General features: G+C 48.9%; 4 protein-coding genes and 3 non-coding genes across 7 annotated transcripts; 4 read left to right on the top strand and 3 right to left on the bottom strand.

Moving 5' to 3' along the window:
- Positions 1–4007: 4007 nt before the first annotated feature.
- BO94DRAFT_473411 (uncharacterized protein) lies at positions 4008–6393 on the top strand (the record flags this gene model as incomplete). Its single annotated transcript, XM_025608475.1, has 2 exons — positions 4008–4423; positions 4482–6393. The coding sequence occupies 2 exons, from the start codon at positions 4008–4010 to the stop codon at positions 6391–6393; spliced, it is 2328 nt and encodes a 775-aa protein (XP_025464283.1).
- A 1920-nt stretch (positions 6394–8313) lies between these two features.
- On the top strand, positions 8314–8386 carry BO94DRAFT_t244. The gene has a single exon. It is a non-coding gene; the product is annotated as a tRNA-Phe (tRNA).
- A 2887-nt stretch (positions 8387–11273) lies between these two features.
- BO94DRAFT_t250 lies at positions 11274–11346 on the bottom strand. The gene has a single exon. It is a non-coding gene; the product is annotated as a tRNA-Phe (tRNA).
- Positions 11347–11973: 627 nt separating this feature from the next.
- BO94DRAFT_t245 lies at positions 11974–12094 on the top strand. Its single transcript has one exon. It is a non-coding gene; the product is annotated as a tRNA-Phe (tRNA).
- A 2335-nt stretch (positions 12095–14429) lies between these two features.
- BO94DRAFT_538347 (uncharacterized protein) lies at positions 14430–15213 on the top strand. Its single transcript, XM_025612472.1, has one exon. It carries the CDS (start codon positions 14550–14552, stop codon positions 15180–15182), a length of 633 nt encoding a protein of 210 aa, XP_025464284.1. The 5' UTR covers positions 14430–14549; the 3' UTR covers positions 15183–15213.
- Positions 15214–15301: 88 nt separating this feature from the next.
- Positions 15302–16398, bottom strand: BO94DRAFT_549255 (uncharacterized protein; the record flags this gene model as incomplete). Its single annotated transcript, XM_025613436.1, has 3 exons — positions 15302–15703; positions 15885–16122; positions 16241–16398. 3 exons carry the CDS (start codon positions 16396–16398, stop codon positions 15302–15304), a joined length of 798 nt encoding a protein of 265 aa, XP_025464285.1.
- A 2974-nt stretch (positions 16399–19372) lies between these two features.
- Positions 19373–21352, bottom strand: BO94DRAFT_205269 (proteasome regulatory particle base subunit RPT5). The gene is made up of 3 exons (XM_025606112.1): positions 20768–21352; positions 20256–20671; positions 19373–20197 (listed from the first exon to the last, which is right to left on the bottom strand). The coding sequence occupies exons 1-3, from the start codon at positions 21085–21087 to the stop codon at positions 19539–19541; spliced, it is 1395 nt and encodes a 464-aa protein (XP_025464286.1). The 5' UTR covers positions 21088–21352; the 3' UTR covers positions 19373–19538.
- Between the last annotated feature and the right edge of the window lie 66 nt (positions 21353–21418).

A 21418-nucleotide genomic window follows, 5' to 3' on the forward strand; every position in this document is an offset into this window, starting at 1 on the left:
CAATTTGTGGCTTCTGTCTTGTTCTTTCCCGATCATCTGGTTAGAGGTTTGGATATATTTATCGATTGGGCTTGTCCTGCGAGGACGGGACCGGCCTAAGATCCCAGAATATTTGACCCGACATTTGCACCTTGTTCATTTCCTCGATCCCAGTGATATCCGGCAGTCGCCCCACTGCCATGGTTTTGCGGTCAGTTTGGCGACTCTTCCAATCCAGTCCGTTCCATGCGGGGGTACAAGCATGGGGAGGACCCATGGTGGAGAGTTGCTGCCGCGGCGTTTATCCGGCAGCATGGCGCAGGAGGTCGCGTGCTTGGAGGTGGTGGTTGGCGATGGGTCAGCCAAACGAGTTGAATTACATGATCAGATCTATCCAGACCGTAGCTGCTCTAGTAAATACTCAATGGATCTAGCAGCCAACATGTTCAGTTCACCAGACTACTAGACCCATCCCAGCAAGTGGGCCACTACATAGTATCTAGATCGAGCATCCATCTACACAGGCGATCCCTCAACCTCGGTATCTCACCGGCCAGCGATCGAGCCAGCCGGGCCGTACCAAATTCCCGTGGTCTGAAACGCATGTATCGGACAAGGCCCGTCTCCGAAGATAAGCCAACCGACCCTCTGCCAAATGTAAAAGTAGGTAGATCCAACTTCTGGAGTCTGCACTGGCCAGCCATACCCTATTTTTGTCCGAGAGTTTGCCAAAGATACTCTTGAAACGAGACATTGTCTGACAAGCGCGGGAAGATGATGAGTATGGTGTGTAGTTCACATGCCACCGAGTGATCCGACCGTGGTGAATATGAAATTCGATGCGATGTGATGGGATGGGATGGGAATGGCAGTCTTCTCTCGTGTCTATTTTTGTATTCGTGTCAGATCTTTGTTTGGGATTGCGGGCGGTGGGAATGAACCAGTGTCCATGGTTGTGAGACGGAGCATCACCAATCACACTGCTATCGGACGATTCCTGACTCACTTCTGCCAAGAACTCCAGTGGTCGCCTTATGGGCCGTGCGAGTGGTGGTGGTGGTGGTGGTGGTGATCGTCTCTTTGTTCATGCCTCATGGAGGGTTGGTAAAACCCATGGTTAACCATTGTTGTCGGACAACAAAGGAAAAGGGTAGGGTGTATGTATACTATCATCTACCTATGCCAGTAAGCCTTTGTCCGATCGGATATTTTGTTCCGGTGGTTATTACTATAACCCCTGTTACTCGGGGGGTATACTCCGTGTCCCGTATCCGTACATCAACATACAAAGAAAGGAGCCAGGGTATGTATGTATCTATGAATATCCCAAGCACACTCACATATGTACTACCTACTGTGTACATAGTACATGCTGGCCAGACTAGTCCATGCAGCCTCCTCGAACAGGAAACGGCGAGTCCGAAACGAGCAAGACCTATCTAGCCATGCGCAGTGCGTAGATCAACATTCGCAACGATCCTTCGGATCCCCAATCCAAGCCAATCGCGAGACGTCCGTTGCCAGCGAAGCAACACTTGCAGGTTCGTAACCCAGACTGGTGCTGGCTGCTACTGCAGCCACGGCCCCACGGGTCCTGACTCGACCAGGCCATGTGAAACAGCACGTTGGTTTTTTTTTTTTTTTTTTTTTTTTGTTAATTTATTTATTTTTTTGCTTCGCTGCGCTTGTTTCACAACGGTGTGTGGTGGTACAGCGCGTGCTATTTATACAGGCCCCTACGGACTCGGAGGGTTTGCAAAGATCGGAACAAAATTGGGGCTTGCCACTTGGTCGGAGGGTGGAGTGTCAGACGGCATTTGTCTAACTCTGGATCGGTTTGTCTCGGATTGTGAGTGTAGTTACTGCTAAGAGTTAGTCCTGCTATGTAGGGCACTTAGTGTTGGTGGGTTCGGATTTAAGAATGATGGTGACTTCAAGTTGTGTGTTCCGGGTATGGGTATGAGATTCAATCGTTTTATATCTGTTCTGTGGCTAGTTACTAGTAGCTATAGCTCCGTAGATATTGCAATATACTCATGCCCTTGTCTTTGTCCAGTATATAGCCCATCCAATATACATGACGAAGCAAGTGGAACAGTTATCTCCGAGCCTGTCTGAGATTGATGCTCAGGAATGGGGGCTGACTAACCATCTCGCACAGGCGTGTGTAAAGTGTGTAAATCCCCAGTGTGTAAAAGGTGTTCCACTTCCGCTGCCCCCTCATATGCGGTGAATCCTCTTCGCGCAAATGGGTCTGGTGCATCAGCCAATGGTTAATTGACGGTGCGAGCCGACGTGTGGAAGGGATCCATTGCCATGGAGGCTAAGAGGCTAAGCGGTTAAGCGGGTGATAACGGTGGTTCGTCTTCAGGAGACATCCTGCAGGGGATTTCTGTTGCCTGCGTGGTGGTGGTACATCCCCGTCACACAGACACACATGTACACTGGACTTGTGTACACTGTAAAGTGACTTCAATTCTGGACCAGGATGAGGACTGCCTCTTGTTGCTCGACTGCGTAAATGCCTCCTGCGGTGATCGTAAGCAGCACCGACGTCATCAACCCATTGGAGGGTATAAATAAACTTCATAAATGACCCCAACTACTGGATCATCAACCTTGTCCGGGGGCACTTGAGTGAGTACACAGTAGGTAGTGACCGCACTGCGACGGAAAAGGGGCTCCAATGGATGTCGAATGAACGGCCCTAATCTGGACTAGTGCCATGTTCCTGACGCTAGCGCCGCCCCGGCCATGGCGCTAGACCCCAAATCCCCTAGGCTGCCTGCCTGGTTCCGCGGGTGTCGAGGCATCCCCTGGCACGGGATCCCATGGATTCGGGGCTGCCACCTCCTTTTTCTTCCCCTCCGTCGTCATCCTCGACCAAACTCTTGGGTGGGATCGGGACTACGGAGTGTCTGCTATCTTCCATACCGGCAAAGCTGAAAGCAGAGAGCAGATGGATCCCAATCCAAGCCTTCTGAGTTCTGATGGGTTCGCATCCTGCAGAGTACAGGCCTCTCAGACTCCCATCCAGAGTCGCATCGTTACTGGTTTGGGGGGATGATGCTACAGACTAACTCTCCAGCTAACGAATTAGTTCACGGGCCTCTGTCCTCTTTGGCAAATCTAGTTGAATCCTGGAGTCGCCCGACGGTTTCTCAGCTAACAGCTTAGTTCCGACTTCAGATTACTGCTCCGTTCGGCTGATGCAGTCCGTCATAACCGGCCCCCTCCCCTCCCCCTGGCGAGGACCTCCCTTGGGTCTGTCAGTGATGGATGGATCCTGGATGGAGTGATGTTTGAGCCGAGGTCTCCGCTTTACCAACTCCAGCACGAGTCGCTGTGATGCCGATGCCCTGCAGTCGCACCACGGACTAGTGAACCTAAGATCCTCGTTCCTCCGGTGGGGACGATCGGCCCTCGACTGCCGTCCCATGTCCTGGTCCCAAGCCTGAACTACTACCTACCTACCTACATACTGTACACAGAGAAGTGGCGTGTTCGCGGTGGTTGGTCTCTTGACTTTCTCGTGCCATTGATGGCCCTGCGTTAAGCTCCTTTGGGGCCGCCACTAATCCCGGTTGCTTTTTGGCGCCCGCTCTGTTCCCCTCGTTCTCCTAAAATAGTGCCGCTCCGTCGTTTCTTTTTTCTCGAGTACTTCCCGGGGCCTTGACTTCAACATCCTCCATTGTTGTTTCTTCCTCTTGTCTGTCCTTCCTGTTCATTCCTTACACCCACACTCCTTCACCCATACACGCTTTGATCAGTGTAGCTTGGATTGCTTCTCTCGCTGTACATACATTTCAGTGCCCTTCCTTTTCGCCCATCGTCCCCACTCTAGCGCCTCTTTCCCCCTTTCCCTCTCTCTCCAACGGCTCTTGACGGTTTATTCCATACGCACCACACACACACACACACACACACACACACACACACACACACACACACACACCACCACTTTCGCTCCTCGCCTCGCACCTACGTACCCTGTCTTGGTGCTCGTCAAATGAAACACCAAATTCATAATGAGTGTTGTCGCCAGTAGACCCGAGAGCGCTGCTGTGCCTTTCTCCCCCATCCATCAAAGCCAGGTTCATCATTACAAGGATGCAGCATATGCCGTGACAGTGCAGCCGGTCTCATCTAGAACGTCATCAGTTTCTTCCTTCAAGAGCAACTACAGTGTTTCCACCGCCCCTACAGTCTACTCCCCGATCTCTCCCGCATCACCATATCGCTTCGACTCCGCTGCCTCTCTAGATAAGATCTTGGAGTCGGTGTTCAAACGACTACCCCAGGAAGTCTACGACGTCATCCTAGATCAGTTGCAGTACCTACACACTGGCCCGAATCAGACTGGGTGTTTGACATGTTTTCAGCGCGACTTGCACTCTCTCTCCTTGACCTGTCGGTCCTGGGAGAAGGGTGTCAGAGCGAAATTGTGAGTGAATGTCTTGGTCTACCCCGAAATGAATCTGCTAATCAATTCTATCCCTTAGATATAACCATATACACATCATTGGAAATGATTCGCCGTCCCAGTTGAAGAAATATCGGATTAAAAGGGGAAGCCGCTTGAAGTTGCTCAGACGAACCCTCCGGGAGAGGAAATTGCTGGCCAATCTCGTTCTGGAGCTTCGTGTTCCCCAGATGGACTTGTTGTTCACTGCAGTGAAGCAGAGCACTCAATGGCAGGAGTATCGAGATCTCGTCGCCTCGGTCGTCATGGTGTGTCCTAACCTGGAACGATTGCTAGGCCTGACCATCCCGTACAACCACGAGTTCGATCGTCTGACACATGCGTTGTCCACGCGGCGGAAGCTGAAAGAGCATACATGGGTTTTGGGAGAGGCCCCGGCGGTTTCTGAAGAATCCCCTCGCAGCACATCCTGCCCTGGGAGCCTAGGCCCTTCCCAGATGTTTGAGTTTCTTAACTATCACGCCTCATGGTCAAATCTAGAAACGCTGATGCTCTATGGCGTGAACCAGAACAACGCCCTGGAACCGAGTATCTTCCTTCGCATGATCAGCCTTTTGCCGTCGTTACGAAATCTCTGCATCTCCAAATTTGATGCTGATGCCTTCGCGGACAGCGCTCTGCTGTGCCTGCCGCCGCTGGACTCGCTTCGCCTGGAGAGCCTCCCCGGTGTGACTGATACAGGACTATGTCAATATGCAACACGCCCCGAGTCTCGTTCGCTCAAGTCTTTGGCCCTTGTCGAACAGAACATTGAATCCTTACTCTCGATCTCGAAAATCCTGTCATCACTGAGACAATTAGAACGCTTCAAATTCATCCAGAGCAACAAGTGTCCTACGCTGAACGCCGATGGGATTGTCTTTCAACCGCTTTTCGCCTCCTCGAGCCTCAAATATCTGCACTGGGACGTTACGGGCCCTGACTCTGCCGCCGCGCTCAGCAGGCTCGATTACGTTCCATTTGTGAAACCCCCACGACACACGGAGTCTCCGAACTCCCATCTCGCTCAGAGTATCCTCTCAGCCGGCTTTCCCCGTCTTGCAACATTGCGAGCGCCCTCGGATATAGAACCTCCGGGGGTTCTCCAGGCTGTATGTCAACCGATGCCAAACGGACAGGCATTGCTCAAGCCGGATCGTTACAGCCTCCCTCGCAGCTCCCACGGTTCGGTCACCACCCGACCAATGGCCCTGCCTGCAGGGAACAACTTGACGTCTGCTCGGATCCGAGCGCAGACCTTTATCGACATGGCCGCGAAAGACACAGAAACCGGAATGCGGCTTCTCATTACCGACCACTCCGACTCGTACGTCCCAGACAGTGCAATGGACGATACCTCGGATGACGGCTCCGAACTGGACATGGACGACTTTGGCATGGGCGGTGTGCAGCCTAAGAATGACATTCTATCCGAAGACCGCGAAGGACCCGTCACCGTGTATGATTTCCGGATGCCCGCTTTCATGGGGAGGATAGGCTGCAGGACGAGTGACAGGGATGTCTCAATTCCGCGGTTCGTCCTTCGTCCCGACATAGCAGGGCAGGATGGGGATGGAGGCCTAGTTGATTGGAAACATGTGCTGGCCTCCAGCCAATCGCTTACCTACGCTGCTGGGGTTGGGGTGAACTGCTTCGGTGGCAAGAGTGCCGCGAAACCGGTGTCCGAAGAACCACCGTCTCCAACCTCCACTACAACGTCCCGCTTCGGATGGGGTAGCATCGGCAGTCGTTCTGCGCTGGGGACCAGCCCAAACACGCCCACAACCCCAGCGACGCCGATGAGTCTTTCGTCCACGGCACTTCCTTGGGACCGGGATACCTGCACGGGGTCGTGGAACTATAGCCACAAAACCGGGCGGGACTGGTGGTTCCACATGGAACGAGACCGGCCAGGGAATGTCGAAATTGTCGACGTGATGCGGCTTTTCTAGGATGATGTACATCACGGGTGGCGTGCATTGAATTCTCCCATTCATATATATCTTTTGAAAGGAATGGCATGCATGGTACATGCTAGTGGGACACGCAGAAACGGCGTTTACGGATGACGGATGGACGGACGATATCATCGTTTTGGATTTTTCTCTGAACTGGCATTCTGACCTCTCAAGTGTAAAGGTCTACACTCTTCTCTGTTTATTAATACCTATGGTCTGGGTCATTTGCGGTTGACATATCTGGCGCACATTGTGGTTGTCCACACGGACACTTTCTTAAATAATCTGTGATTTTGTTCTTATATCCGTGTGCCTTTGTACATCTTAACTGGGTGGCATTTTTCCTTACTTCTGTATAATGGATTGCTGTACAATTTTACATTGATCAGACTGATCGTACATATACCTAGTGGTGATTATCAGCTATTCACACACCTATAGTATCATCCCAAACATCATTCTATTGCTTCCACCCGTACAGCTTTTCATATCCGTCCCAATCAATTCTTATCTCATGATCCTCTCTCCCTTCCTACCCAACACCTCTATCAACCCCCTACACAACAACAATAAGCAATACACCACTAATGAATAGTTAAGTAAATGTGATCCCACGTCCACACTAAACCTAGTTCCAAGCGGCCAAGAATGTGTGTTGACTGTGTGTATATATATAGAAAGAGGTCGAGGAGTAGAGTGGTAGAAAAGAATAGGGCACGGAATGGAGTAAGTGGATCAATTAATAGGTTAGTGAAGTGAATAAGATAGATATTATTTGATTTAATTTGATACGATTTGTATAAGCAATGAGCGGGTTGTGGGATTATTGGTATTGGGATATAGGATATAGATGATTGATAATGCTCTTTGTTGGCTTTTTGGGGTGGAAGATATTAGATATTAAAGTGAGGTTGAAGTACTAGATTTTTAATAACTTTATAATACCTATGGGTATATATAGTAGACAGCGTGATAGTACTATGTAGTACAGGATAAATCATCCGCTAGGGATGTTGAAATGGCATGGATTTAGTATATGTGCAAATCGAGTATGATTATCGTACTTGGAATACAAGGGTTTTCTGGACATATTTTCACCATGCTTTCATCACAATTTGCTTGGGAGTAATGTAGAAATTTATGTGGTTTCTTGTCTTTCTTCTCCTTGGCACGGAATCTTGCTTCTTCCCAACTATTCACCCCCAAGTGCCTAGCCAGTAGTCAATCTGAAATGACAGATCATGGTTCGGTACATTCTCGACATCAATATATCCGTCGCGAAGAAACCCCTCTTTCTCCAATTCATCGTGCAGCTGCCATCGTAACTCGTCACAAGTGAGTGGCTTCGGTCAGTGAAGACATTACCAGCTTATAGCTCTTCTGGAAGCGATCAAGATGCGAGTAGAGAGAACAAGATATAGTGGATTCAACCTGGTCGGATATGGCTAGTGGCTTTGTTTGTTACCTTGAAGTTAAGATTGAGCTTCTGCGAGCAAGGATGAGTATGGTGTGTCAAAGCTACTACCACGTAGACCAAAAACAACATATCCCTGGTGGCTGCTAAGTGTATGGGGTACTAGATGATGTCTCAGTACGAGACCTATCATATTGAAGTCTGGCTGATTGGGTATGATGTATATCCCTGTGATACGGGTGGTATATTTCTTTCGCTCTCGATATTGCAGATAGTGTCAGAATCTCTTTGCCAGACAGAGAGATCGATATTCCGGCAGTAGTAAATGCCTAGCTTCGAGATAAGTGCTATTCTACTGCTAGGAGATTAGATATCCTTGGGGTTGGAATCTACGCATGATATCATGAAGAGCCTACATAACCAGTGCGGTGGGAGGATGCACTGTAACATCAAGCATTGATTTATGTAGCATGTAACTCAAAGTTAATTCATCAACCAATGGGGCAATGGCGCATCTGGGAGCGCGTCAGACTGAAGATCTGGAGGTGGCCGGTTCAAGCCCGGCTTGCCCCATTTTAAGTATTTTTACGCTTTTGCGTGGTCAATCATCATCCTTGACAGTTCCACTATCTATCATTGCGTGTTACTGTACTACATAGTTGTCATTTTTTGACATCTGATATGATTCTTTAGCTGATATTCATAGGTGGAATAGGGACCATTCTGTCCGCGATGTTATTTTGTAACTTAGGGTTTCACTTTCCCCTTCTCTGTTTGTCCTGTTTGTTCCTTCTTTATTTGATATCCCGTCTGTGTCACTTTCTTTTTTCACATGCATGGCATTTCCATTATTCCCGTGTATATCCGTGTGTCACCCTCATACCCACGTGTACAATTCAGCTAGTCAACACCGAAAGTTTAAAACAAAGCGGATGTATATGCATGGTTCCATTGACAACAACATATCGATGTCACACAACATATACATGATACACTGCATATCATGTCATACCTTGTACTTTTGTAAATCATCCCATCCCAGCAGACCCACGTGTGACATGTGAGTGTCCAAGTGAGACAAGAGAACAGTTCTCTTGGAAATAGTATAGTTACACATCCCATTGGAATGTCGCCTGCATTCCTTGTGTCTATTGATTGACCTGTCGGAAACCTTATATAATCGTCATGGTGGGATATAATGTATCCTATAGTAAGTCCCTAACATAAGACAGATGCCGCTATGAAGTTCACTACAGTGTCAATTCGCCCATTCTAACATCATGGGAAGACTAGCTGTTCTGTGCAGTGGAAGCCACTGGCCTGTCTTAGGAATGAATGAATCGCCAAGTTTATGGAGCAATACTCTGGTAGCTGATACTGTCCGCCTTGGTAGTTTTGCAAAGGTTGTGGTTGTAAATAGCTAGGGCGCCAACCTAGGGTACGGATGCCTTCTTGATGATGACTAATCACTTTCATAACCAACGTAATCAACGGTTGGGCGGCCCACCCGCCTGCCCGAACTGCTCGATATCTTCAAAATGAAGCCTTTAATTCAACACAAACGCTTATAAAAATGCTATATAATCAAATACTAGGTGGTTTCAAACACTGCGTACGTCGGTGACCAATAATGAAGCAATTACTGCAGCGTGGAGGCGCGCGCGAGGGGGTCTCCGTAGATAGAGGTTGAGGTTCAACCTCAACATCTTCATCATTTTGCACCTCCTGTTCTTGTTGGATCGCACCATGGGCCTCTTCAACGGTAGTGCCTTCTGTATAGACCACCTGCTTCTTCGAACGCTTCCTCTTTTGTAGCTGCTTTTCATGGCTAGCGCGTGGTTCCTCATTCTCCTTGGCCAGTATAATCGAGTTCGTTATCGCTAGCTCGCACCCTTTGAGGAGCTGACGTAGTGTAGAGTGAGTAGGTGAAGTTGGACTTGCTTGCCGTTTCCGAAGTAGCTGTTCTACTGTATTTTGATGCTTTAAAAGATGTCTTATATTATGTGGTGTTTGAAGCACTGAGCCGCTTGACTGACTACCTGGAGTAGGTGGTGTTTTGAGGCGAATATTGAGCTGGGAAAGCACTTGATCAGGATCTAAAGGGACAAGACCTGTTGCTCTAAATCCGCTGATGATATTTGACTTTGTTAAAGCTTGTTGGTGCGCTTTAGGATAGATCTCTAAGAAGTCAAGCTTGTCGATATGATCACGGCCGTATTGTGCTTGCTTTTGAATCATGCCTCCGTACGCGCATTTAAGCACGCTAAAACAACCAACATCCAGAGGTTGAAGTAGATGGGATGAATGCGCAGGCATACAAATAGGAATAACATCATTCTCAGTGCAGGTTTGATCGAATTCAGGAGTCAAATGACTGCCATGGCCGTCAAGCACCAGGAGGCTGTACTTGCCCACTGATTTGCCTCTGATCAACGGGATAAAGTGTTTTTGAAGCCATCGAAGTCCAATTATATCAGTGGTCCAACCGTTATCGCTGACTTCAATCCTCCAGGTAGAGGGAACGGATCGACTTTCATACCAGGCCTTGAGGTGTGTTTTGCCTTTGAAGATTAGAGTCGGATGTAGAACTACCCCATTAGATCGAATACACTCAATTGAAGTAACCCATTCCCGATTCCCTGGTTGAACTAGAGACGGCCGGCCAGCTCTCTGAGAACTAGTCACTACTTTAGATGTAGCGATTATTCCCATAGCTAACCCCGTTTCATCAAAATTATAGATGTCATCTAATGAGATCCCGTACTCTTGTATGACCTCCTGGACCCGATTGAACCAGTCTTTTATAATCTCAGGATCCTCCATCTTAGCTCTTTGATAGTTGTATCGTCTGGCAAAACGGGTACGGAGGGTCTCATGCCGTTTGACAAAGCTGTAGGCCCAGTTGATGCCTACTTCTTCGGGGGTTGAATGACCTCGTTTAGATAGGATCACATTAGCCATATTTCTGACTTCAAGCGGCCGGGGACTTGCGCCTCGCTTATCTAGAGATAGAATCCATTTGACAAGCGAATCCTCTTCGTTTTTCGATAATTTTTGACGTGCGTGGACCATATCTTTAATAAAATCACGTCCAGATAATCGAGCGCGGAGAGTGGTTCGAGCAACATCATAAACACGCGCTGCCTCGCGAATACTGGCGAATTGGCCTTTCTGAATAGCCTCAATGGCTAGAAGGATCCTGCCTTCCTGTTCCACCTGCGCTTTTGATGAGATAGGTGTTTTTGGTGGCATCTGTAGTGGTCGAATGGCTTCGGGTAGGAATTCGAGGTGGTGTTTTCGAAGGGATGGGCCGCCCAACCGTTGATTAACTACGTCATTTGACTCAAAGCTGACTAAGCAACAAGCGGTCCCGTCCCACATACAGCAACGCGAGTGAAATCCCCACATGGTAGAAAAAGAACGAACTCCTCATATAAATGCCTCACAAAAAAAAAAGTAATGGGGCAAGCCGGGCTTGAACCGGCCACCTCCAGATCTTCAGTCTGACGCGCTCCCAGATGCGCCATTGCCCCGTACTTGTTGTGATGAGGCCGTAGCTTTGACATTATGAGGTATGTGCATGCTTTGGGTAGTAACAGATGGGGAATCAATTGTTCATACCAGCGATTGGATTTGTAGAGTCAATGGTGCTGGATGGTCTGATTTGAGGACTGATGGCGTGTGGCTGAACGAGTCCTTCTTCAGCATGGAGATTAGTGCCAGTCATACTCGGCGTTCTATCGCGACCCTTTTCCTGTAGCTAGTCCGTAGCTTCACCCTCAGTTCTCATCCTGCAAAGCATATCGTCCACTGTACGATACGTTCCATTTACTAATTCCCCATGTCATGTTGATACCGGGACTATCTGGGCTTTTTATATTTGATTTGGTAGATGAGGGTACTTATTAAATCGATACACACCTACGGGCCATACCTCTCTGTATCCAACCACTGCAATTGAACCGCGACTAGTCATAAAATTCACCATTATTGACAGAAAAACAGCTTTCAAAATGTCTAATAATAGAAGGACTCACTCAAAACTATATCAAAATCCATTCATTCTGCCATCCAGGGCCAAAATTGCCCTGTAAAGTGGATCACCCAACAAACCTAATGGCCTACAAGAGATAGAAAAACAGTGTGTATTACAACAATAAGGGGCAATGGCGCATCTGGGAGCGCGTCAGACTGAAGCTCTAACTTCGGCCATAGGCTTCATCCTTTCCGAGGATGTCCCTCTTAATCTGAAGGTGGCCGGTTCAAGCCCGGCTTGCCCCAATCTTTTTTATCTTTTTTTTTTTGTTTCTCTACAACCACCATCATCATCATCCACCTCTTATTTTATCATTTATTGTTTTCATTATTTATTTATTATTTACCCGATACCCAAGAAGCTCTACGCAGCACAATCCAGTTCTCTCTCTCTCGTCCCCCTCCTCCCCTCCCCACCAACCAGCGCCAATTCCCACGGTCGGCACCCAGGCATCATCCACCATTCAAAATAACTAAATGTCACATGAAACACGCCATTCTTACTTCAAATCCCCCAAATCAAGTTTTATATCCTTTCTCATCCCTGGATATTAGACATTTAATGATTCCCATCGGTCTTTGTCTAAACTTATCGCGCCCAAAATCGAACGACCTACCTTATCTACTTCCCAAACCCGCCAACCTGACACAACACTCAGAATACCATTCCTCTTCCGATCAGCCGGGCGAGTCATCCACTAGTCATTTATTGTTATGATCAAATAAAATTCTTTCAATAATCCTACTGCCATAGATAATACAGCAAAAATTCATTATGGTGCATTGTTGTATATACGGGTGAACCTCCAAAGAGGCGAAAACACCGTAGTGGGTGGTTAAGTATGTCCGTCCGGTATTGAAATTCCATCATACATATACATACATACTACAAAGTAGTTTAGTGATCATCCGTCTATTATTGAGATACATGCTCTTATCAATAACTGCTATATACAAATCCTATCAATGGCAGTACCCGAAGATAAGCAAGGTAGAAGCCGAAAAGCCTGCATTGTAAATGGCAGGGTAGAGTTTCTCGGGCGCGTCTGTCCGTCCGTCCCCTGATTGAAGACGTTTGCCTGTTATTTACACCATTCAACAACCATTTAGATTTTCAACTGGAAATCATACACCTAGATAATGTCAGCTTATTTTGAAGTCACTGATTCGGGAGCTGCCTGCTTGTTCGGTGGTATCGGTGCTGTTTGTGGAATGTATTTCCTCCCCCCCCCATAGATGTTGGGGTATTTCTGGTTGGAGTCGTGCCTGGGCATAATTGACTTGTTTCATGGTACAACAATACACGATAGAGATAGAGGTAGAGGTAGAGGAGATGTGTCATCTGCACAGACCATGAATATAATAGACACACGTACTATACATGGATGTAGGTACGTGCATAATGATCTACGTCACGTCCCGGAAACCCATGTACCACTACCATGTGATCTGATAAGATCCGATTAGATTAGGTAGTTAGATTTAACAACCAACTAGACTTTTACGAGGAATGTGATGCAAGTGTCAGTGATCTCAATCCAGATGATATATTACCTTGTTCTCTGTATGGAATATAGAGGAATGGGTTTGAGATCTGAACGGGGGGGGGGAGAGTATGTTTGTTTATTCAGGATCGTCGGTCACTGCTTGTATAGTAGTGGGAGTCATTAGGTGATGTTTGATATTGAGGAAATTCGAGTGATTTGGTATGTTTATTGAGGAACATGGAGAAAAGGAGAGAGGGAGAGGGGTTATATCGGAAAGCAACGCGATATGAATGTATGTTATCAAGTGATATTCACATCTTCATAATTAATACAGGAGATCACCATCTTCCCAGCCGAGGATTCGAATCAAGTTAGTAGATCCTCTGTTTAGATGTCCAGATTCGACAACCACCTCCAGCCACACGGAAGCCTCCAGTCAGGGCCTCAAGGAAACCATCTGCAGAATGCTTGCTTTATGTCTGATCAGGATAGTGACAACTAGGCCAGGAAAGTTTTCTAAATATCAGGATGATCGATCATGAATCGACTCGGACAGATTGCAGGGCTCGGGATACTGCTACTACCATGACGAGAGTTCGACGACGATACCCGCTGGGAGAATGGAGATCATACCGTGGTCCCTCTCTGTGCAAAATGGAATGTTCAGCGGGATAGTGGAATCTAAACTGGTTGTTGACTCTCAGAAGGACATAAATAGAGGCGTTCACTCCCGGCTTGTTTGGATGCGTCCATCATTGTTGTCGCCGTGTCACTCACCAAACTGCGTGCTATTTATTTGCAGATTCTTCAAATCTACACTATCTTGCGTCAAGATGAGACGGACAGATAACAAAAAAGGGAAGGAAAGGACGACGACGAGGAAGAAGAAGAACCCGGAGAAAAATCTATACATGGCCACCGCTGCAGTGGCCAAGACACTTACTGAGGTGGAGGTGCCCTATGTGATCTGGGGTGGAATGATGTACGAACTAATGCTAGTGACTGACAGTACTTACTATGTAAGTGACGACACCCCCCTTCCCCGGAGGAATAGAAATAATACTAACGTACTCCATTGCAGTATGAAATTACGGTGGTGATCCCGGATGAATACCTGAAAATGGCATTCGATGTACTCAAAGCCGATGGACACAAAGAGGATCCCAACCGAGTTACGGGCTTTGACTGGCGAGTTCCGCCCAGCCGAAATCCACATGGCTTATACGTGGCCCGTCCATTGTCTTTCTACCAAAAGGTCACTCCCCGATTACTTCGCCATCGGTCTGCTACGGAAATCTCAGTGGCTCCGCAACTTCCCCGACCCCCCCGTTGGCCGCCCCAGTAAAGACGACCCGATTTTCATGGAAAACCACCATCTCCCCCTTGCCAACTGTGATGGTTTCGGGTATGCTAAGGATTTCTACCCGGTCAAGATCCTCAAGCCTGTTCCGTGGGTGCAGTCGATAATCCTGCAAGAGGTGCGTGATTTACCTGCCAAAAAGTACAAGTTCAGGAGCAACACTTGGCCCTGGCTCTGCATCCTCCAGGAATTCCATCGGGACTCTGCTAGGTCGCTTCCCCCGGAATTGTTCAGTCCTCGCCTCCTCCCACAGCCTCTTGCTACAATCTATGACCGTTTGACGATCGTCGATCAACAGGAAGATTGTCAACGGGAGCTGAAAGCCTTACTCTATCTGTTATGGGAAGACATGCGGGCGAAAGGCACTCTGATGGACCCCATATTATCGGGAGTTGATCCAGACTTCGAGGGAGAACTAGAATATCAAAAGCAGATGAGGGGCCTCTCAGGTGAAGAAATCGATGCGCGGTCTAGGCGAGTGGAGTAGAGGCTCGGAAGGGGGGGATTTTATTTGTAGCTTCAGTATCCAATATCATCAATCTTAGTACTAGACACAGACCATCCTTTAGGCGTAGGGCACATGTCAATCAAAACAACTAGTTAACATCACTGACCAGTTTGCTCTTCCAAACGGAGGGCTTCCACCCACTCGTCCCGTGTCCTTTTCTTGGCCTTCCCGGGGTCTGCCCCCACGAGCTTTCCAAGGTTATCCTTCAACCCATAGAGCTGCCAATCCTGCCACCGATGTTTCCTATCAAGCTTCTGGGCCAAGGTCCACACGAGCTCTGCATCATCTGGCCCTGTTCTTCGGCAATCGTTGGCCGCCTTCAGAATAAGAAGGGGCAGCGGGAGCATTGGTAGTGAATGCGGGAGGAGGTCTCCAAGGGTTTGACTGGTGCGTCGTAGGGCGAAACGATAGATTCTTTCGTCATCAACCGTTGGCGGCAGTGGACCTCCAACGGGAAAAGTGTGGATCTTTATACCGACAGCTCCGCCCAAGAACCTCATCTAGAGGTCAGCGTCATTATTGACAGAATTCTTGCGGAGGGGTGTAAAGAGTCCTTTTCGCGCATTGAGCAGAGCGATTCTAAGTGTTGCCGGTGCTTGCTCCGACTGAACAACAAGTTCAACCTTCTTTTGTATTGAGTAAGCTATCTATCCGCCCGTGGGATATCACAAAGGGACATACCTCAATTACACCAGCATCTAGATGGTATTGGCGTGCAACCTGCCCCACGATTACCACCCGGGAATCACGAAACTCCTTTATGGTTTGCATAATCCATATAAGAAAATAGACGTATGTCTCGGACTCGAAAAAATATAAGAAGCGATGTGATGGAGTATGAGGGTCGATTTGAACCTCATTTGGTGGTTCGGGCGGAGCGGATGGGTCATCCTTCGGAGGAGCAGAGGGGTTGCATGAGCTCTCCTCATCAGAATAAGGCCGGTGACATGATGGACATGCCAGCGGGGGGGGTGAAACCATGTGGGTAAGGACGTCGGCAATCTAGACATCCAGTAGATGAATGTGAGCCAGCACACGTTGTGGCTTCAGCCTCCGACGAATGCGGATGCCGACATGATGGCCCGGGCTCGGAGACTCTTGAAGTCTGGCCCTTGCCAACAGGGGACTTGCCCTTATCGACAGGGGACATTTCGTTGTCGGGAAAAAGATTGGTCATGTCAGAAGCTTGTTCCATTGCGAATGGATATATGAGACCGTGAGTTTTGATCAGAGGCAGATTGCATTTATAAATTAGGCTGCGCGGGGGCGGGGGCAAAGTATGGGCTTGGAGTTGCGCTTCCTCCGCTTTCCTTCGGCACCGTGCTTCACCAGGTGAGTCCGAGGCTGGATGCGTTGGCATCAATACAGGGCCTAAAAGTGGGTGCTGCCGGTCACTGGAAGCCGGACCTTTCCGCCGATTGTCTCACACAACTGGTCCTGTTTTCATTTCATTTCTAGAGGTGATCAGGTTGAAGTGACCTCTCCTGAGATGGATCATGCTCGGCATCTTGTCATTCGTAGCTTGATCACCCCTTCTTGCCGCAAAGCTGTCTTAGGCTTGGCCTATGTTACACCATGTCTCGGTTGAGCGTTTGTCAGCTGGGAAGACTTTTCTTACCCCCGACCGAAGGAGTTGATAGGGTCTCTCTCCATCATAGGACTGGGAGCCAGCAACGTGGTCTATCCAGTAAAACACCCTAATGACTTAGCATGACTAGAAGTCTTTTGCCGATCAGCGGAGGCAAGTAGGGTAATGTTCTAGCGGGGAGCGTAAGATGGAGGCACACCAGTTGATGATTTCAATCTTGATTATGGATCTCTGAGCTGGAGACTTTTCTCAAGGGAAGGAATCCATGTCAAATAATTCGGTTTCCAGGTCTTGGCCGATGCATCATAGCCCAGGGATAATAATGAAGCTCAAAGCAGCAGGCAGGCAAGTACGGAGCATTCACGGTGGGTGGTTGCATGGTCCGCCACCTCCAACGACCAATGAAGGCGATCAATTCTCAGAATCAGGGGCGGAGCGTCCACTGGGATCTGACATTCCGACCTGACATGTAGTCAGCGTGGGCTCCAACATCGGCTAGAAGGGGCCCGTCTGTTCTTCGTTGTTGAAGATGGGCAGCACTGGACGTGAAGCATAACTGACCTACCGGAGTGCGTCGCTTAGACTGCCCCTTGCCTCTTCTCCCTCATCCATTCCAACTGGACGTGCATCGTACCAAGGCTATCTTTCTGGATGCCCAATCGTTCTCAATGCGTATGGTCAATATATCATGACATCATCAAAGGGTCCGGCCGTCCTGAAATGCTGCCCGTGGCCTGGACTTTCCCAGACCTCCTATTGGGCATACTCAGCCAAGTAGCGTGCATGTTATTGGGCTTAATCCCCCAATAGCCTTTAAGAAAAAATGTCGCTATACGGTGACATGAGTCACAGACGGCCATTAGGAGATGCGCCCATTTCATTCCAACTTCCACTGTTTTACATAAAGCTGTTTGTCAGAGAAACAACGCATTCGAAAACCGTGCCGGAGTAAGCAGGAAAGACCTCGCCGTGATCACCGGGGCGATTCGGGAGAGCGACTTACGACCAACGACACAGATCAGGTAGTAATCATTGGCCATGCAACTAGGTAGCACTTTGCAACCGAGTTTCGACAGGGATGATGGTTTGCAGAGTACCCCATACGAGGTACGCGACAGCGCCCCCTTACCCCCCGGGTTCAGCAAAAGCAAGAACACCGTAACGGCGGATCCAGGAAGACTAGGGATGAACATTCAAGCCCCACAAAATCATAGTCTGACGCAATAGATGTCGTATCTGTTGTGCTCTCGACGCCCGGGGCGCGTTGTACCTAGTGAAAAGGCACAACCGGCTAGAGTAAGGTAGTGAAATCGAGCCGAATTCATTAGGTTTGAAAAGAAACTTCCATGGCCGTGAGTTGACCCTGTCACAAGTTGCGAGTCTTGTACCGCAAGAAGTGTCAGCTCATGGGGCATCTAAATTCTTGGAAGATCCACCCAGTGCATTAGATGGTTGACGGCCGATAACGACCCAGGATCCCTAGTGCCAATATTCATCATGATCAGTAAAATACAATTCACCTGATAGCCTATCTGTATATAGCTGGTCGGTGAATCACGATCGTCCGTGCAACATGGCTCTCCTCCATATTAAGACCAGTCCTTCGTTGTGTCAGGTAACCTAGATAGCTGAATAGGCTATTCGTCTCTGCGGACTTTCTCGCACAACTCAGATTCTTCAGAATGACGGCTGTATACCTGGGATTTCCCGAAGCCACTCCTGCCCCGTCTGTCACTGGGGGAAAGAATCCGTTTCCCGTTGACAGGGCTAGTCCCATAGTATGGGTCTTGGTATTTTGGACCACACACGTCGCTGTCGCATTGCAAGATCGTGTCGTTATCTTCTGCCTGCAGGGGTGTGTCATTGCAAGCCGGGTAGAGTTGGCGCCATGGCCCCGTTCCCAGTCGTTGAATGCATAAATGCCATATCCCTGTGGTCTCAAACACTCATTGGTTACATTGAAAACGGTTGATCCGACGCTTCTTGCGGACTTGTCTGCTCATGCCACGCCGTGGTTTTCTGAACTCGTCTCGGTTCGAGTTTGACAAGGATACATGGCCTTATATTTTAATAAGTCCCAGCTCTGTTTGCAGGTCAGTTGACACGTAACTGTACTATTAATCAGGCAATTTCTGTGTATCTAGCGCTTGTTGTACGGCCTCTTTTATCTCTCTCTATATTTTGTGAATCATATGAGAATGCCTGTAAGTGGATTTGAATGCTGGAAGGGAAGATTGAGTCGAATGGGAACGACTTGATCCATCATGGAGTTTCCTTTTTTTTCCACTTCGGGGGTTTTCTTTTCACTTTTCGTTGAATTTCTCTTCCCTATCCGTACTTTGGAGAAATAAGAAAGGGTATACTCCAAATTAAAACGACAGAGGTAAGGACATGCGGTGGTGGGTCCATCGATCATCCATGATCAGACGCGAAGGGAGGAATTGCTTGAATGCATGGCGGGGTCATCACCTGACCGGTGACAATTCTACACGGGCCGCATGCGGCATAACCCACCCGTTACAATATCCACATGGAACATTAATGAAACCCTCTTCTTTCGAAACTATCATTACGACTCATCTATGTGGCGTCGATCCGAGCAGAATAGGACAGGTAATAGCATCTTAGGCTCAGGAGAAATAGTGAATAGCACCCCTCAAGCCCCGGTAGACGTACATACATAGCATGAGGATAGCTCAGAGTACAGAGCGGAGGGCCATCCTGCAAGAATCATGACGATGGCCAAGTTAGACATAGATCCCCATGTTGGTGTCCTTCTTCTTTGCCTGTACTTCCGAAATGGCATCGACGTAGTTTTCGTGGCCTACTTTGCTCATGCCTTTCCGGAGCGCAATCATACCCGCCTCCACACACACGGCCTTCAGCTGAGCACCACCAAATTCATCGGTACTGCGTGCCAGTTCCGCCCAGTTAACCCGGTCATCCACAGCCATTTTGCGGGAGTGGATTTGCAGGATGTTGGCTCTCGCCTCCTCGTTGGGCAGGGGAAACTCGATCTTGCGGTCCAGACGGCCGGAACGGAGCAGGGCTGGATCGAGGACATCAACACGATTCGTGGCCGCGAGGACCTTGATCCGATCGTCTGATGCAAACCCGTCGAGCTGGTTGAGAAGCTCAAGCATGGTTCGTTGCACTTCTCGATCACCAGACTTCTCGGAGTCGAACCGCTTTGTACCGACCGCATCCAGCTCGTCGATGAAAATGATGGAGGGCGCCTTCTCTTTGGCAAGGGCGAAGCAGTCGCGGACGAGCTTGGCACCGTCACCAATGAACATCTGCACCAGCTGCGGACCGGCAAGCTTAAGGAATGTGGCATTTGTCTCTGCCGCACAGGCTCGGGCGAGGAGGGTTTTACCCGTACCGGGAGGGCCATACATCAGAGCACCTAGAAAGGCGTGTGTCAGAGCGTCCATGCTAGGATGGAGAATCGAACAATTACATACCTTTCGGTGCTTTGATACCAAGCTTCTTAAACCTGTCAGCCTCCTTCATGGGCCACACGATAGCCTCCACAATCTCCTCAATCTGTTTGTCCAAGCCGCCGATGTCGGTGTATTTCTCCGTCGGCTTCTCGTCGACCTCCATGGCCTTAACACGGTTGTCGTACTCAGCGGGTAGCGTATCCAGGACCAGGTATGAATCCTTGTTGACACCGATCAGATCGCCAGGCTTGAGCTTCTCGTGGTCTACTAGACCAATAAGCGGGAGGTAAATCGTCTGACGGGTCGACGTCTTGATGACAGCCGACTTGCCCACCCGGGTAGCATCAAGGTCGATGTTGGCTCCCTCCTCGGCAGCCTCAGCTTCGACATCCAGATCCAGCAACTCGACGACATTCCCGACAAGGTAAGGTAATTGCCTATCAGGCAGACAGTCAGCGCATGACCAGGGTTATGCCTTGCCACTGCGTCGAGCAGACGCCGGCGGACCGAAGGCAGCCGGACTCGGAGCTTACCGGTTGTTCTCAATCTTCTCTTGGTTATCCTTGACCTTCTCTCTCATCGTGTTTTGCTCGTGGGTCAGCCGCTGGTATTCGCTCTTCATTATACGCAGCTCATTCTCCAGCATCCGCCGTCGCTTGACGATGTCCGCTGTGCTTGAGCCAAGGATCTCCTCGTCCAAGAGTCCACTAGCCTCGTCCTTCTTGGAATCGGCGTCTTTCATCTCAGCATCCCCTTCACCTTCGGGCATCCTGCCGTCACCGTCGCCATTCCCCTGGTCCTTCTTGTCTCTCTGCTCACGTTCAAGGTCGTCGAGATCTTCCAAGGTGGACATGGTGACAGATGGAGTGTGGTCGTATAAGGAATAAAAAGGTTAGGGAAAGAAGAAGGTATTCGAATCGGAGGGTAAAAGTGGTTGGTCGAAGGTGATGATGGTTAGGGAACTTAAGCTGTGTTGGAGTCGTGATGCTCTGAGCTCCGGCCAAACAACGTCAGCTGCCCGGCCTGCATCACGTGATCTATTACAAATAGGCCGGCGCACCAACCACTACGCCCAAAGAGCTTCTTTTAACTGATGTCTACCATATGTACATGAGAACCATTCCCTGATGTCAAATCGGAGGCATCCCACCCGCCTGGGCACACCACCCATACGAAACGATTGA

This window comes from Aspergillus sclerotioniger (genome assembly GCF_003184525.1).
Source record: "Aspergillus sclerotioniger CBS 115572 chromosome Unknown BO94scaffold_27, whole genome shotgun sequence".
Taxonomy (NCBI): Eukaryota; Fungi; Ascomycota; class Eurotiomycetes; order Eurotiales; family Aspergillaceae; genus Aspergillus; species Aspergillus sclerotioniger.

What these genes read in the sequence shown, in the direction of transcription:
- BO94DRAFT_205269 (XM_025606112.1), bottom strand. Translation starts at nt 21,087, where the DNA reads ATGTCCACCTTGGAAGATCTCGACGACCTTGAACGTGAGCAGAGAGAC. An exon ending in GAGAAGATTGAGAACAACCG is followed by an intron (nt 20,672 to 20,767) that starts GTAAGCTCCGAG and finishes TCTGCCTGATAG; the next exon opens with GCAATTACCTTACCTTGTCG. An exon ending in TGGTATCAAAGCACCGAAAG is followed by an intron (nt 20,198 to 20,255) that starts GTATGTAATTGT and finishes ACGCCTTTCTAG; the next exon opens with GTGCTCTGATGTATGGCCCT.
- BO94DRAFT_538347 (XM_025612472.1), top strand. Translation starts at nt 14,550, where the DNA reads ATGGCTTATACGTGGCCCGTCCATTGTCTTTCTACCAAAAGGTCACTC.